A 15756-nucleotide genomic window follows, 5' to 3' on the forward strand; every position below is an offset into this window, starting at 1 on the left:
AAATACATCTTAGAAGGCCAGATATTTCTGCATAACTTTCACATCATTTTCTACCCTGCAGCTGATGAAGGAAGTATGCCAGCAGATATAGCCACATTACTAAAAACATCGATGGGCCTGTGAAAGGAAGGAGAGCTCGGAATTCCTGATTGATGAGGAAATACCAACTTGGTGCATTCAAGGACATTCACATCACAGTGACCATGGGGTTTATGAGCATTTGTAACTTTTTATAATTTCATGTCGCATTTCACATAGTATGGACAACTTTTTGCCACTAACTGGATTCTCCAGATACTCACACCCTGAAGATGTTGAATAATCATTTTTCAAAGCAGTTTTCTGAATGGGGATTAGTTGGTGATTGTTTGTAACAAATATGCTAATGCTTTAGAAATGTCAGTATTTTTGTAATTATTTCTACCTCCAAATATATATACATATATATATATATATTGTCTTTCACTGGATAATGTGTGTAGATTTACATGTGCCTTATTTGACAATGTTTATGTCTTGTTTTGCCTGTCTGATTTGAAGTTTTTATTATGTTAAAGAATGCAGCTGTATAGGTTGTTTAGTCTTCATTGTGTTGCTTATTTGAAGCAGATGTTCACCAATGTCAGTAAGAACTTAGTCTGAATCAAAAGGTGGCATTCCATCTACTGACATCCCCAGGTCCTCTTCCTCCTCCTATTAGAACACATTTATTTTGGCTAGGCATTAAGTTGTTTTCCAGTGAGTAGGAACTGAAGCCTTTCTCCTGCTCGGGTGCTCAGTTCCTTCTTTCATATTTTTACTCCACCTCTGGCTCATTAACTCTGCCTACTCTTGTGTGTGTTACTATCAGCTTCCTCTCCCGATTTTGCTTCTCTTAACCGTTGCCCAGTCGCTTCTGCTCCAGTTTTCTCTCACACATTTCCTTCTGCTGTATCACGAAGATCAGCAGATGCTGGTGGTCCTTTCCTGTCCAGCAGAACAGATTAACTTAAAGCTACTTCACTTCAAAGGAACCTGGATGTGACTTCATACTAAGGTAGCATTAGGTACTGCATGGAAATAGGTCAGTAACTTTAAATTCTTAACAAAATAGAATTTACCAGTTCCCAGGATTTCCAAGACAGGACCACCTGAAGAGAAGCCATTGTTCAATTCCAGTTCATTGTAAGTGACAAAATGAAATTTAGAAAGAAGTAAAATTGTCTATTTGATATTTCAGTCTTTATTAACTTTTCATTTAAATTTTGCCTGTCAGTCTATATTGCTGTTTTTATTATACACCAGATTCTTTGTATAACTTGTGAGTTTTATGTGCTTGTTTTATAATGTAAATATCATTATAAATAAACTTATTTATAAATGAAAGAGATTTGTTCATTATTGGAGCTCATACTTTTCAAGATGTCCTGAGTGCTAAGGTGCTAGGTAAACTTAGATGGCTGACATGATCCTACAGTGTGCTTTTTTCCAGGTATCTGAGACTCTGAACTCCTGACTCAGTAGATATAATATTGAAGATACATGAATATATCAGATATTTCTCCCCACTACAGGGCTACCAGGAATCTGCAGGTGTTAATGCTACCTCCTTGTGATCACAGTCCCCATGTCTCTTAGTCAAGTTGTTAGGAAGCGTACCTTTTAAACTCACAGTGAATTTCTCTTAACTTTTCTGTATGAAATGTATCTCCCTCAGTAGGCTCATTGGTTGTGGTGTTGTTATATCTGAATTTCTTCTAATGAAATGTAGTTGGATTCTCCCTGTAATATTCTATTATTATGTCTTGGGTTTAATAAAAATATTTGTGATCATTAAGTTGTATTCATACCCTTTGTAATGGGTTTTAGCCCTCTTTCTTTTCCCCCAAAGAAGTATGTAATATTGAACAGAAATGGGAACATCTTATGTTTAAGATATTGCTTGGCAATAAATAGGGATTTGTTACATAGAATGAATCCTCAATTGTCCTTTCCTTGGGCCAGTCCCATTAAACATCACAGTCCGTTAGTAGTGGAAAACATACATGATCCACAGTTGTTAACATGACCAACTGAAGCAGGCGTTTATTTTCCCTTTCTTGAAGCAGGATTTCTTGGCGTAGACCTAGCTGTCTTGGAACTCTGTAGACTAGGATGACCTCTGCCTCCCAAGTGCTGTGATTAAAGACATGTACCACCACCACCACCACCACCCATCATGAAGTAGGTTTTATTTTCTTAGTACAAGTCACACATGCGTAATAAGTATGCCTTATGTGTCTTGTCTTAGACAGGTAACTTGCCAATAGGAGTTCCTATAGAGTCAGAAGATTGCGTTTCCATTTGTGCAGCACTATGCACCCTGTAAGGAAGGGCTCTAACCTTCAGTGGCTGCCTGACTTAAAATTATGGTTATGTTAAATACTGCCCTATAGAGCATGCTGAGGTTATGTTTTACACTTATCGTAGAAATATGTAAGACTTACTATTTTTCAATTTCCATTTTCCCCCATAAGAGTTCTATATATTACTTTTCCTAAATTCTGTTTCCATTAAAGATGGTCTTTCTCTGTGTAGCCCTGGCTGTCCTGGAACTCACTCTGTAGACCAGGCTGGCCTCAAACTCGGAAATCCATCTTCCTCTGCCTCCCAAGGGCTGGGATTAAAGGCGTGCACCACCACCGCCCGGCCCAGAAAAAACGTTCTCAAGAAAGAGATATTAAATAACAGCACGCCTAGCTGGACATGTTTCTTTCTGTCTCCCCACACTGTTTTGTTTTTATTTTTTTGCCTTTTAGCAATATGTTCCCCTGAATATCACATAAAGCATAAGATCATCATTATTAGTATTTCCATACACACTGCAATGTACCAAGCAAACTATTAACATTTATGATGCCAACACACAAAGCAAAAGTCTGCATTCTGTCAATATAGTTTAAAATAGGAATCCAGGTAGGGCAGCATGGAAGTGGGATGGTAATGAGTTCTAAGCCAGCTTGGGCCACATTGTGCATTCTAGTCAGCCTTCAGATACCAAGTGAGACAACAGTCCAGAACAGTCCTAGGGGATAATAATGCGAATTGGAAAATTCTTTTAAGAAAAATGATTGCATTTTATTTAATAAAATGTAGGTACAAATGACACACTACATAAGGGGAGGGCAGAGGACAGTAGGTGGAAGTTAGTCTTTAGCTTCCGTTATGTAGGTACCAGAGATTGATGTCAGGTCCTCTGTGTTTGGCATCAAATGCCTTTATCCATGGAGCCATCTCACTGGGCCATTGTTTAGAGGATTGTATAGAGAGGTGCTTTTCACCCTTTGTCTCTGCTTCTCGACTACCATGAGTAAGTAAACACAGTCATTTTGTCACAAATCCAACCCAATGGAGCCAGCCAACCACTGGGCTAGAGTCTGTAAGGTGGAGTCACATAAATCTCTCCCTGTAAGCTGTTGCGTATCTATCACAGTTTGTAAGCAATTAAGAGCTAATTATCACAGACTGGGTTTGGTTTTTTTTGTTTGTTTGTTTGTTTGTTTTTTGTTTTTTTTTGTTTTGTTTTTTTTTGTTTTGTTTTTTTTCCAAAGAAGTCCCAGTTCAGAGCAACACTAGGAGCAGTCCCATTTCCTGCTGTCCCCACACCTACAGTCTCCCCTGTTACTAACATCTGGTATATACGCTACAGTTTATATTCCAGTTTTGGTGTTCTGCATTCTGAGTAAATTTATAAATGTAAAGATGTACTCATTACTATTGACGGCATCCCACAGAACAGACTACCCAGATTGCCTATCTGCCACCCGTCTTCCCCATGTCACCACTGACCTGGTGGTAGCTTCTCATCCTCTATCATTTTGCTTTTCTCAGTATTTTGCATAGTTGGAGCCTTTTTGTGTAGGTTCCTTTCACTTGGCTGTGTGTCGTACTGGCTCGCACTGTGTTCTGTTCATGGCTTACTAGCCCAAACCTGTACATACCAAGGCTTATTTCTACATTTCTTGCTAAAGAATGTCTTTGAAGTTTTTAAAGTTTTAGCAGCTGTATGTAAAGCAGCATCCAAGATACATGTTCAAGCTTACTGTGGACATGCTGTCAGCTCATTTGAGTAAATACATAATGTAAAACTGCTGGTCTACACAGAAGGGGGCATTTGGTTTTTTTAGGGAAACTAGGTCCAAGTGCCATCTTTTGCATTCCTGTCCCCAGTTAGTCCCAGGTCCCATAACTTCACTGCCTCTCCAATGTTTATTTGGTCTTGAGATTTTAGCAATCTAGTCTGCACTGTTACTATAATTCCCTGGTGCCATCGTATTGCCGCCACCTCACAGGCTCACTCCCACCTTTGTATCTTCCAGCTGACATTTCAATCTGGATATTTATTTTTTTTTCTATTAGTTTTTCACAGTTCTTTATATTATTTTCAACAACAGTTTTTTGCCAGGTGAATGTTCTGCACACACGTTCTCCCAGTTTCTTTAATCCGTTGATTTCTGGTATTTGTTTTTTTAAGACTTGTTTATTTATTTTATGTATGTGACTATGTCATTCTCTTCAGACACACCAGAAGATCAGATCCCATTATAGATGGTTATGAGCAACCATGTGGTTGCTGAGAATTGAACTCAGCACCTCTGGAAGAGCATTCAGTGCTAACTGCTGAGCCATCTTTCCAGCCTGTTTTTGTTATTGTTTTTGTTTTTATGAGAAGGATTATTGTAACCTCTGTCTCTTGTCTCTGGGGTACCTAACTTTCTATGTCACAGCTTCTTGTCTCTACAGCCTCTTGAATTGCAACAGTGCCTAATGCAGTCGACTTGCTGTTACTCCATTTCTGCGGAATTTCAATTACGCTTCAACATCACTTTCTTTGCTGTCCTTTAATTTTGAGTTCCTTCTTTTTAATTACCCATTTTGTGACATGTCAGACAGATGTGTATTTTTGTGAAGTAGCTTATACACTTTGGTGTATACCTGAATAACATGTAGTGGCTAGTGACCATTCTAGTGACCCTTAGTTTCTGTGTAGCAATTTGTTGATTGAAGAGCTAGCTGCAAAATCTGTACTTCACATGATTACTCATGATTAAGATACTGCGGTGACTAATAACACTAGCCAGGAAACTAGTGTCATTTAACTAACGCATTCATGCATGCTGATACCAATGCACAACAACATATATTGTGAACTGTTTCCCTGTGATTATAAAAAGTATAAAGTTTTGAAAAAATTGAAAACTAAATGCCTACAGAAAAAGACAAAACCACAACAAAAGAGTCATACACAGCAAGCAGAATACTACAAAGTAAGAGTTCTAGTGGTGGGGAGAAGTGTGCAGATTCTCTACCCAATGGAGCTCTCGTCTGATGATGGGTCCTGAATCGTCTAGAGTTTTGTCTGTGGCCTCTTCAGTATCCAGGCAGAAATGGCAGGAATATCTTGGACTCTGTTCCGTAATGAAGCCAGCCTGGGGTAGATATCCAACAAGTCAGGCTTTAAGACCAAAAGTGTGGTGCTGCAGACATCCCAGTAGAAGTCTGCCCAAGTTACCTGTTTAAAGGAAAGCAAAGACTTGGCTTTTGAATATATTAAAAAGAAAAGCATTTTAAAACTGAACCTAATAACTCTCAAAGAGCATTTCCTTTCCATTTGAAAACAATTCTTTGTTGGTGCAAAAGCTGAACATGTGGATGATAAATTGGAAGCTGACAAGCATCACAATGACCAAGTCATTTAAATGACTACGGTCTGTGACAGTGTAGATGCCTGAGACAGGCAGATTGCAGCAGATGGTCCAGTGCTACACTCCTTTGAAGCCCTGTCCAGTCTCCACCTATCTGACCTAACTCAGAGATTTCCATCTGTTCCAAAAGCCCTCTGTAGAAGAAGATAGGCTCATCCCAGGTGTGTACATGTTCACTGTACACAAGTCTTGTGATTGAGAATAGCAGGCTCCTTTTTGTAAGTCGTCATTGATGATTCCACACTAGTCCTGCCAACATCCTATGTGTAAGGGGATCTGTGATTATTTCATTGTTATGTACCTTGTAACTTTGCATTTTAAGGTATAAAGGAATAAATAGGGTGTGGGTTATCCCTTCAGGGTCTATAGTTCCAAATAAAAGAATCTGTAAAATACATTGTCTTTGAATCATATCAAGACAAATAACTATATGGGTATCTGGTCCTTAATAGAATGCTAACCTTGGCCAAGGTGACAGGTATAGCCCATCTTAAGCCTGGGCCAGCTGAGTGTTATCGCTCCTTGAGCTTCATCAGTGGGGTGTGACATTGGTCCCCTAACCACAACAGCAGAGTTCAATTTGTTTTGTTATTTGTTCACTTTTTCATTTTTTATTGTTGGGAGACAGTCTAACACTGTAGCGTGTTTTACTGGAGCTCCCTCTGCAGACCAGGCTTCCTGAGATTGCGCTTGTTTTCCTAAGCTCAGCGATAGAGTGGAATTTAAGTGTGGACTAGAGCTTGCTGTGTGTGCATAATTTACTAGAGCTGGTTGCTGGTGTTTTACACTGTTGCTGTCATCTAAGAAAGACTGCTGCACTTACAGTTCAACTAAGAAATGTTTATCAAGTACCTACTGTGTGTCATACCCACATCTAAGTGTTGGGGATGGCAGAGAGCAATCTGGGATGCAATGCCCTCCTCTGATGTAGATGTGTTTGTTGTTTGTTTGTTTGTTTGCAGTGCTGTGGACAAAACTCAAAACCTTCAAATAACACCGAATATCATCCCCAGTCTGGGGTTTTCTTTTAGAAGAGATTTATCAAATACACAGTGAAATGGCCGATGAAGGCAAAGTGCAGTGGCTAACATGGGCAGAGGGAGCCTCCAAGAGGTGATGTTTGTTTAAGTCAAGGGCTCCTAGAATTACACAGAAAACAGAGACGGAAAAGGAGAGTTTATAAAAAGCAAGTGAGAAGTGAGGGGACTGTGCAGTGTGGTGGAAAGCTGAGGAGATACAGGGACAAGGTATGCTGATCAGAGTCACCTAAGCCACAGACAGCAGTTCTTCCTGTCTTCCATACAGCCCGTCCCAAAAGGCTGGGAAACTCCACCCATAACAGCACTGAGATCAGTTAGATTTGATTTGGGTGGAGTTATGGTCCTGCTCTGGAAGCCCATCTCTAGCATTTGGCCAGATGTGACATCTGTGACACAGGTGGTTTCTGGTGGTCACTGGCTAGGCTCATCACTTCTTCAGGGTTGGCAAGTGATAATGTTTGTACTCTTATTTATGACTAGAATACTTTTTTCTGAAGAGAAACTTGTACTGCTTGCATAGAAAAGGCGGGACAAGTGCTTCCAACCAAGCATCTCACATTCCACTTCATTCTTTCAACATGGGCTCCATACTACAGCTTGCCAGGATCTTGGTTGCGGGAGTTGTATGTTTGGATGTAGTATACATTGTCATAACTTCCTCTGTTTGTTTTGACTTGTTTCAGTTTGCTGCTGTTCACATTCTCATTGACGTCTAGATCACTCCATTTCTAGCCAGTCCTGAGATGACTCCAAAGTCCTTTTGATACTAACTCTGGTTGCTGTGGTAGCTTACTATTAGCTCTTAGTATAAAAAGCACTCGCTATATTTCTTGTCTCAAATTGAGATTAAGTCATTTGTCTCCAAACCCCCAGTTCCTTTCAGTATTTAAGAGACCAGAATCTGGGTATAAGGAGATACCCATAATTTATCTTTGTCTCCTTTTCTTCCACACCAAAGATCCTGATTCTTAGTAACATCAGTGTAACTTCTGATTTTTCCACTCACAATGTGTAAATTATAAATAATATTCTTAAAACAATACCAATTGTGCCCAGAGCTGCTAGTATTTTTACTGAAAATGGTGTATGTTTTTTTTTTCTGATATTCCTACTATGAGCTCAGATTACAGTGCTTTGCACTGAATGTAGTTTTTTGTTATTAAGAGCACAGCACAGGGGCTGGGGAGTTAGAGTTAGCTGGGTTGGTAAAGTGCTTTCTGTGCAAACACCATGAGGAGCCACGTTTGAGACCTAGAACTCATGTACAAAAGATGGGTATTGTGGCGTTGGCTTGTGATCCTATCTCTTGGGAAGAAAAGACAGGATCGACCTTGGGACTCACTGGTCAGCCAGCCTAGCCTGGCTGACCAGTGAGACACCGTATCTCAGAAAACAATGTGGACAGTGTCTGATGGACAATAACTGAGGTCAACCTCTGGACTCCACATCATACACACACGGATATTTACATACATGTTCATATGTACACAAATGCACAAAATAATGCAATAAGTAGTCTTTTTGTACTCTTAAGTATGTGACACAGATTCATTCATTTGCTTTTGATTCTTAGGATAGCTTCTAAAGATTAATGTATATAATTATATAAATTATGAATTACATATTCATGACTCCAGGTCAGATCTCTGTAAAGAGTTAGTTGAAAGAAGTTTAGTGTTCTATTTTCTCTACTATATTTTCTGAGTAATTATCCTCCAGCCCTGCCCCACCCCCATTCTTTCTTCTTTCCATTTTGAGACAGGGGCTCATGTAGCCCAGTTTGGCATCAAACTTGATATGGAGCCTCTCATGTGTTGGGATGACTGACAGGTGTGTACTGTCACACCTGGCTGGAATAACATTTTTACTCAGTAAGCTTTTAGTTTGTTGATTTATCTAAATACAGTTGCTGGCATTTTTAAAAACATAAAATATACTCACATAATTGCCAATAAACCACTCTTTGTCTCCTAAGTATGTGTCCAAATCTTTCAGAAGACGAGGTGCTTGACGTGTGAGCAATTCATTGAACATGTGCTCCTAGGAGAGAGCAGACATCCCTGTAAATCGTGAGAAGCGTAAGAGCAATCTGTACAGTGAGTGGGAAGGAGGGAAAGCGACGATGCATTTTTGTCATAGTTATGACCGTATCGAGACGTGACTCAGTCATTGATTACTCAAGTTTTAAAATTATTTTATTTTGTGTGTTTGGTGTGTACTCATGTGTACACATGTGCCACAGAGCCTGGTGGAAACCAGAAGGCAACATTCAGGGGTCAGTTCTCTCCTTGCACCACAGAAGGAATCAAACCCTAGCTCCTCAGATTTAGAAGCACCTTTTACCAGTTGAACCATCTCACCAACCCTATTACTCATTTTAAAGTATTTTTGCCACCAGTTTCATTATGTATTTTCATGGTGGTATTACACTGTGCCCTTCCACCAGGCCTGAGTCTTTTACCACAATAGCCCAAGCAACAGTAGGACCTAGGAGAAGCATTGCCTTGCCAACCTTGGCGCCTTGGAGTCTGCTACGGAGCTAAGAAGAATGGACCCCCTCCTGAGCTAGCCTTGACACCTTCTGGACTGCTATCTCCTAACCCACCCCTGGGCTGAACCAAGAAGAGACTGGGGGGGGGGGGGGCAGGGCTTCCCCTTTATATATGAAAGCAAAATATTAAACTTTAGGCCTTGATCAGAATACTTTGTCTTGGCCCCACGTTTCTCTCGCCTCCATTCCTGTTCATTCCCAGGCTTCCTCTCAGGTGAACCCGGTTCCCGTAGCTGCTGGCGGCTACATTACATCACACAGGATATTTTTATACAAATATTTTATATGTGTATGTATTATACACATACATCATATTTTCTGCATCCGTTTCTATATTTTTGACAGGTAAGTTCTGTCATTTGTCTACTGTGGGCAGTGCCATCATAAACATCAATGTGCAAGTGTCTCTGTGATGTGCTGATGTAAATGCTAGAGCAAGTCATGGTAAATATGGTTTTAGTTCATGAGAAACACCTATTATTATTTTTTTAAACTCTTAGTTTATTGTAGTAAAAATTACTATGTTTTTAGACTTCTGAAATCCCCCTTTAACATAAAGCCTTCATAATTATGTGACTCAACTGAAGGAAATAAATGCATAGCATTCTCTGAGTCTGGACTGCCAGTTTGGGTTTCTCCCTCATCACTGCACCCGCTGGGCATAACAGGCCGTAATGAATCATGACACCTGTGGTGGTTTGGATAGCTATGGCCCCATAGACTCATTCATGTGTTTGGATGCTTGTCCTATGGGGAATAGCATTATTAGGAGGTGTGACCTTGTTGCAGGAGGTGTGTCACCGTGGGGGCAGGCTTTGAGGTCTTATATGCTCAAGCTATGTCCAGAGACACAGCCTCCGTCTGCTACCTTTGGATCAAGATGGAGACCTCTCAGCTCCTTCTCCATCACCATACCTGCCTGCATACTGCCATATTTTCTACCATGACAATACTGGACTAAACCTCTGAAACTGTAAACCAGCCCCAATGAAATGTTTCCCTTTATCAGAGCTGCCTTGGTCATGCTGTCTCTTCACAGCAATAAAACCTAACTAAAACAACACCCATGGGACCTTAGGAGTGTCTCCTCCTTGACAGCCACTGTGCCTCAGCATGAGCTTTGTCTGCCTTGCATATCATCTACAGGACACACCAGCCACTCCCTTCTGATAAGTTATGTAAGGGACTATAAACAAGAAAGGTAATGCAAGACACCCATAAAACAGATGGGTGCCTTTATTACATGGTTAGGTTTCATTTTGTCTCTGAAGACCAAGTCATTTATTCATAGCCTCGTTCTTCCTGAGAACTGAGTGCTTGCCAAACATGGTGGCACACCCTGTGATCTCATCTCCCTGGGTTGAGTCAGATATGAATATTAGTCAAGGCTAGCCTGTATCTCCTAGACAGCTGCACACAGTGGAGTGCAGGACATGGTTGCTTGAAAGCTTTATGAAGGCCATGTGTATTTTTAAATAGTCACGCTCTCACTGTCAAGTCCAAATAAAAACTTACAATATCTACATTATTGGCCGGGCGGTGGTGGCGCACGCCTTTAATCCCAGCACTTGGGAGGCAGAGGCAGGCGGATTTCTGAGTTCGAGGCCAGCCTGGTCTACAGAGTGAGTCGCAGGACAGCCAGGGCTATATGGAGAAACCCTGTCTCGAAAAACCAAAAATAAATAAATAAAATATCCACATTATTGATCGCTCCTCTAGCTCAAATTTTCTTTATAATTTGTCAAATTATTTTCAACTAATAAAATTTAAATTACTACATAGAGAATAATCATTTCTTAAGGTTTATTTTAAACAATATGAATAAATGTAATTGTTACATCTTTTGTTTTTAGGGGTGTGTGTGTGTGTGTGTGTGTGTGTGTGTGTGTGTGTGAAGTACTAGAGAGGCCTTAGGTATGCCAGAAATACTCTGTCTCTAGCCCTATGTATGTTTCTTGTTAAATCTTGGTGGCCACTCTTTGACTTGCTGGACTCTGACATTTCTGGTCTCCTCTTCAGGAACGTTGTTGGCTGGGTTTTGCCCCTGAGAAGGAGATTCTCACTATTTCCAAATCCTCACTACCACCGTCTTTCATTGTTGAAACTGCAACTTCAGAATTACCGCTCTCCTGCTAGTCTCCCACCTGCATGTTGCTCTTCAGATGAGAAAACACACATAAACAGACACATTGGGCAGGTAAATAATAAACACTCGCCGGGCGGTGGTGGCGCACGCCTTTCATCCCAGCACTTGGGAGGCAGAGGCAGGTGGATTTCTGAGTTCGAGGCCAGCCTGGTCTACCGAGTGAGTTCCAGGACAGCCAGGGCTACACAGAGAAACCCTGTCTCGAAAAACAAAACAAAACAAAACAAAACAAAACAAAACAAAACAAAAAAAACTCATAATAAATTCAAAGGCATTCTGGTGACCAGCATTCACAGACATATTGTTTCATTTAATCCTTTAAAATTGGAAATAGAATTTTAGCAACAACACAGAAATAACAGCAAGGACTAGATCTCCTGCATTTCTTCGAGCACACATAATGACAACTTTTTATCAGTGAGACTTGCATGATGGATGGCCCACATCTGTAATCCCTGCACTCAAGAGGCAGGCTCAGGGCAGCTGCAAGTCTAGCCAGGGCTGAATAGTAAAACTCTGGCTCACTAAAAAGAATAAGTTTTATCACCTTACTGCAATATTTTGATTTTGCAAATGTCGCCTGACCACAAGGTGGCAGCAGTGGACTCTGCTGCCGAGACTGAGCAAAACAAACTTCATGGACGATGTAGTCGGAGCTATGAGCAATGCCTCTGAAACATGTTCTTTTGTAAAATTTGTTCCTGAACCTAAGTTTCTGTCTTCTGAACCAGGTTTTAGACATGTAAGAGCACCGACCACTGTGTTATGCACAGAGCTGGAGTGTGAGTATTATGAGCAATGTCCAGAGATAGTCTCCTCTGGGGTGTGCCCTGCCATGGGGCCTCGGCCACAGAATAGTCGAAAATGAGAGACCAGCCAAGAAGGCGGCAGACTGCTTTGCAGTGGGGTCTATGGAACCCTGGACACAAATCTGTATGCACTTTCTTTCTACAGTGGGGAGCATGATGTATTTGTTTATATTGATATGTAAAATAGATGTCACACCTCACAAATATAAGGGCAAATTAACACTTAACTCTATAGCATCTAATTGTACTAGCTGAAGTTAAGTGAACTCTTTCCACCTTGTCATGTGTATACACACTATCACTGGATGCTCCCAACACGCTTCAAAAAAGAGCCCTTATGCCTATACTTCACACTGCAAGACTTTGAACTGTGAAAAGGGAATTGTCACTAGTAAGACAATAACAGGATTCAAGCCCGTTATATGACTCCAGAGCCCAAATATATTACGTCCGAAAGCCCCTCTCTTTCTCTCTCTCTCTCCTTTTCTCTCTCTCTCCATGCACATATCCCTGACATACCTAATTTATATAAATTATTTGTCTAAATATCTCTAATCAGAAGATCCTAATCATGTAAACAGAATTTAGAATGCAGGTGTTATAGTAAAATGACGAGACTGACATTGGTTGTTCTGGGCTGTAGCTTTTGGACCTGGACTGTCTCTTTAAATTTATAATTTCTATTTGTACTCAGTGTTTAGGGCAGCAGCAGGTGGGATGACATCACACCCTAGGAGTTGAGACCATGCATCTGAGAGTGACCATGGTTTGTACGCCCTTCACAGCACTTCCTGTCTAAACACCTGAAACCAAGGTATTAATCCACTTGCGTCTCCCTGTCCTCATCTGGAGCAGTCAAGCTCTGTATGATCAGGCCATGGGTTCTGGGGTTTTGCCAGGTGGGTTCAGGTCACATTCTTACACGTCTCTGACTCTGAACACCTTCCAAACTACTCTGGCTGCTTCTTTGTCTTGAAAGACAGCAGAACATGACAATGAAATGCCTTTCTCTCCACTGCAGGTAAAAGGGTGAGGAGACAAGAGTGACACCTGGAGGTGGGACCTGATAATGCAGAGTCCCGGCAACCATTAAATGAGCAGTTAGTTTGTCATTAGAGGGCACTGAGATAGTCAGTTAAGTAATAAAACCTGTCAAGAAATAGACTATGTAAAAACCTGATAAAAAGAACTCAGGCATCCATAAGTCAAGTTGAGGGTGTCCCCAGAAAGCACAATAAAACAAACAACAACAACAACAAAAAAATCCCTAAAAAATGGGAGGTAGATAAACACTCACCCTCTCAGCACCAGGGGTTCTGTGTGACAAAGAGAATAAAGGAGATAGTGAAGGAATTCTAAAAGATTCATGGATATTTGAAAATTTCAAGGTGTCAGGCTGAATGGGCCCAAACAAGATGGTGCCACGCTGGAAGGATGGCTCAGCTTATAAGATGCTTGCTGTTCAACCTCAGAGAAACCAGGCTCTCTAACACACAGCTTAACCCCAGCACTGAGCAGCAGGGAGGGTGTGTGGCCTTTGTTGGTCTGTCAGTCTAGCTGAATTGGTGAGCTCCACATTCAGTGAGTGACTCTGTCTCAATCAGTAAGCTAGAGAAGGGTTGGGGAGCAATTGGACATCAATCTGTCCTACATGTATACATATCTGTGCACTCAGATACAAGCAAGAAAGAAAAGAAGATGGTGCCAAAAACTCATCATTTTATACATATGAGTATGTATGTATATACATACATATATATATACACACGTCTCTCTCTATATATACAGGCACACACACATAAAATTTGTTTGCTTGTTTTGTGAGATAGGTTCTCACTATATAGCCTTGGTTGGCACAGAGCTTCCTTTGTAGACCTGGAACTACATAGGAAGAGATGTGCTTTCTTCTGTCTCCAGAGTGCTGCGGTTAAAGGTGTGTGCCTATGTATGCAACAAAACCCACCATTCTAAACATTTAGAACTTAAGGGAAAGTAATTAGATTAGCCAAACTTGTCAACAGCTGAGAGACTGTCATGTCTTCAAATACTAGTGGAACACACACTGCATGCAATAAAGATGCCCTTGCCCAGCAGTCTTAGGGTTTCTAGTGCTGTGATAAGCACTATGACCAAAAGAAACTTACAGAGAGAAGGGTTAATTTCAGTTTACAGCTCTCAGGCTACACTCTATCACTGAGGGCATGCAGTGCAAGAGCTCAAGGCAGGAGTCTGGTAGCAGGAACTGAAGCAAGCAGAAGTCATGGAGGAGAGCTGCTTATTAGGCCCTGTGGTTTTCCAGCCTTCTTTCCTATAGAACCCAGGACCACCTACCCAGGGATAGCCCCACCCACAGTGTCAATCGATAATTAAGAATATTCTCCATAGCTCTACCCCCAGGAAACTGTGTGGCTGGGGCTTGAAGGACCCAGGAGACCATGGGTGCCTCCGCATTGTACAACCTGGTGCTGAGGCTGCAGCCTCAGCAAGTTCTCCTGGGCATGAAGAAGAGGGGCTTCAATGCTGACTGCTGGAATGGCTTTGGGGGTAAAGTCTAGGAAGGAAGAGACCACTAAGGATGGGACTAAGAGGGAGCTTCAGGAAAAATGTGGTCTGACCATAGATACACTGCACAAGGTGGTCCACATCTCATGAGCGTTTGTGGGTTCCCTCAATCTGATGGACATCCATATCTTCTCTACTGAGCACATACACAGGAGGTGCACAGACAGTAAAGAAATGTGCCCTTAGTGGTTTCCGCTTGACCAGATTCCCTTTGCCGACATGTGACCTAATGACAGCTACTGGTTCCTACTCCTGCTTCAGAAGACGTTCCAGGAGTCCTTGTTCCAAGGAGACGTCAAGGTCCAGAATCAGGACACCACCCTCGACTACTTGATTTGTGAGGTGGATAAATTCTAATCAGCGGTCTATCTGGTTGTGATAACTCAGGTTGTTACACAGTCGAAAGCTGTTCAAGGCACCACGAGGGGCTGACATTTTCTGTTTGCAAAGTGTTGGGGCTGAAATGTGAAATGTCACGGATAGCCTAATATATACTTCATGCCCACCTACTGATCTTGTTTTAGAAGGATATGGCACTTTTAAGAGGCAGAGCACTGACAGGGGAACTGAGTCACTGGGGGTTGAAGAGATGAAGGGTGAGCTTTAAGGTTTTCTAGGTGAGCTCCACTCCTGTCTTCTCTGTTTCCTGACCAGCTACCTCACACTCCTGCCACTGTGCCTTATCTGCCATGATGGACGGTATTGCCTCCATCTATGAGTCAAAACACTTGCTCCTCACCCCCCAAAAAAGAACGAAAAAAGAGAGAAAATGCCCCATAGCATTCTCTAGAAGCCAATCTTATGAAGGCATTCTCTCTCTCTCTCTCTCTCTCTCTCTCTCTCTCTCTCTCCCTCTCTTTCTCTTTCTTTCTTTCTCCTTTCCTTTTCCTTATGAAGGCATTCTCTTAACTACAGTTCCCTGTTC

General features: G+C 41.5%; 2 protein-coding genes across 10 annotated transcripts in view; one reads left to right on the forward strand and one right to left on the reverse strand.

The window, feature by feature from the left end:
• The window catches only part of Smarcad1 (SNF2 related chromatin remodeling ATPase with DExD box 1), a 62445-nt gene extending 61876 nt beyond the window's left edge, over nucleotides 1-569 (forward strand). For all 4 annotated transcript variants that reach the window (XM_034511759.2, XM_076939871.1, XM_034511758.2 and 1 more), the window contains exon 24: nucleotides 62-569. In XM_034511759.2, the coding sequence (XP_034367650.1) occupies nucleotides 62-123 (62 nt within the window). In that variant the 3' untranslated portion in view covers nucleotides 124-569. The remainder of the gene's footprint in view (nucleotides 1-61) is intronic.
• A 4560-nt stretch (nucleotides 570-5129) lies between these two features.
• Hpgds (hematopoietic prostaglandin D synthase) overlaps nucleotides 5130-15756 on the reverse strand; it is a 37810-nt gene continuing 27183 nt past the window's right edge. For all 6 annotated transcript variants that reach the window (XM_076939873.1, XM_076939872.1, XM_076939874.1 and 3 more), the window contains 2 exons: nucleotides 8705-8803; nucleotides 5130-5530 (listed from right to left, as the gene is read on the reverse strand). In XM_076939873.1, the coding sequence (XP_076795988.1) occupies nucleotides 5366-5530; nucleotides 8705-8803 (264 nt within the window). In that variant the 3' untranslated portion in view covers nucleotides 5130-5365. The remainder of the gene's footprint in view (nucleotides 5531-8704; nucleotides 8804-15756) is intronic.

This window comes from Arvicanthis niloticus, chromosome 9, assembly GCF_011762505.2.
Source record: "Arvicanthis niloticus isolate mArvNil1 chromosome 9, mArvNil1.pat.X, whole genome shotgun sequence".
Taxonomy (NCBI): domain Eukaryota; kingdom Metazoa; phylum Chordata; class Mammalia; order Rodentia; family Muridae; genus Arvicanthis; species Arvicanthis niloticus.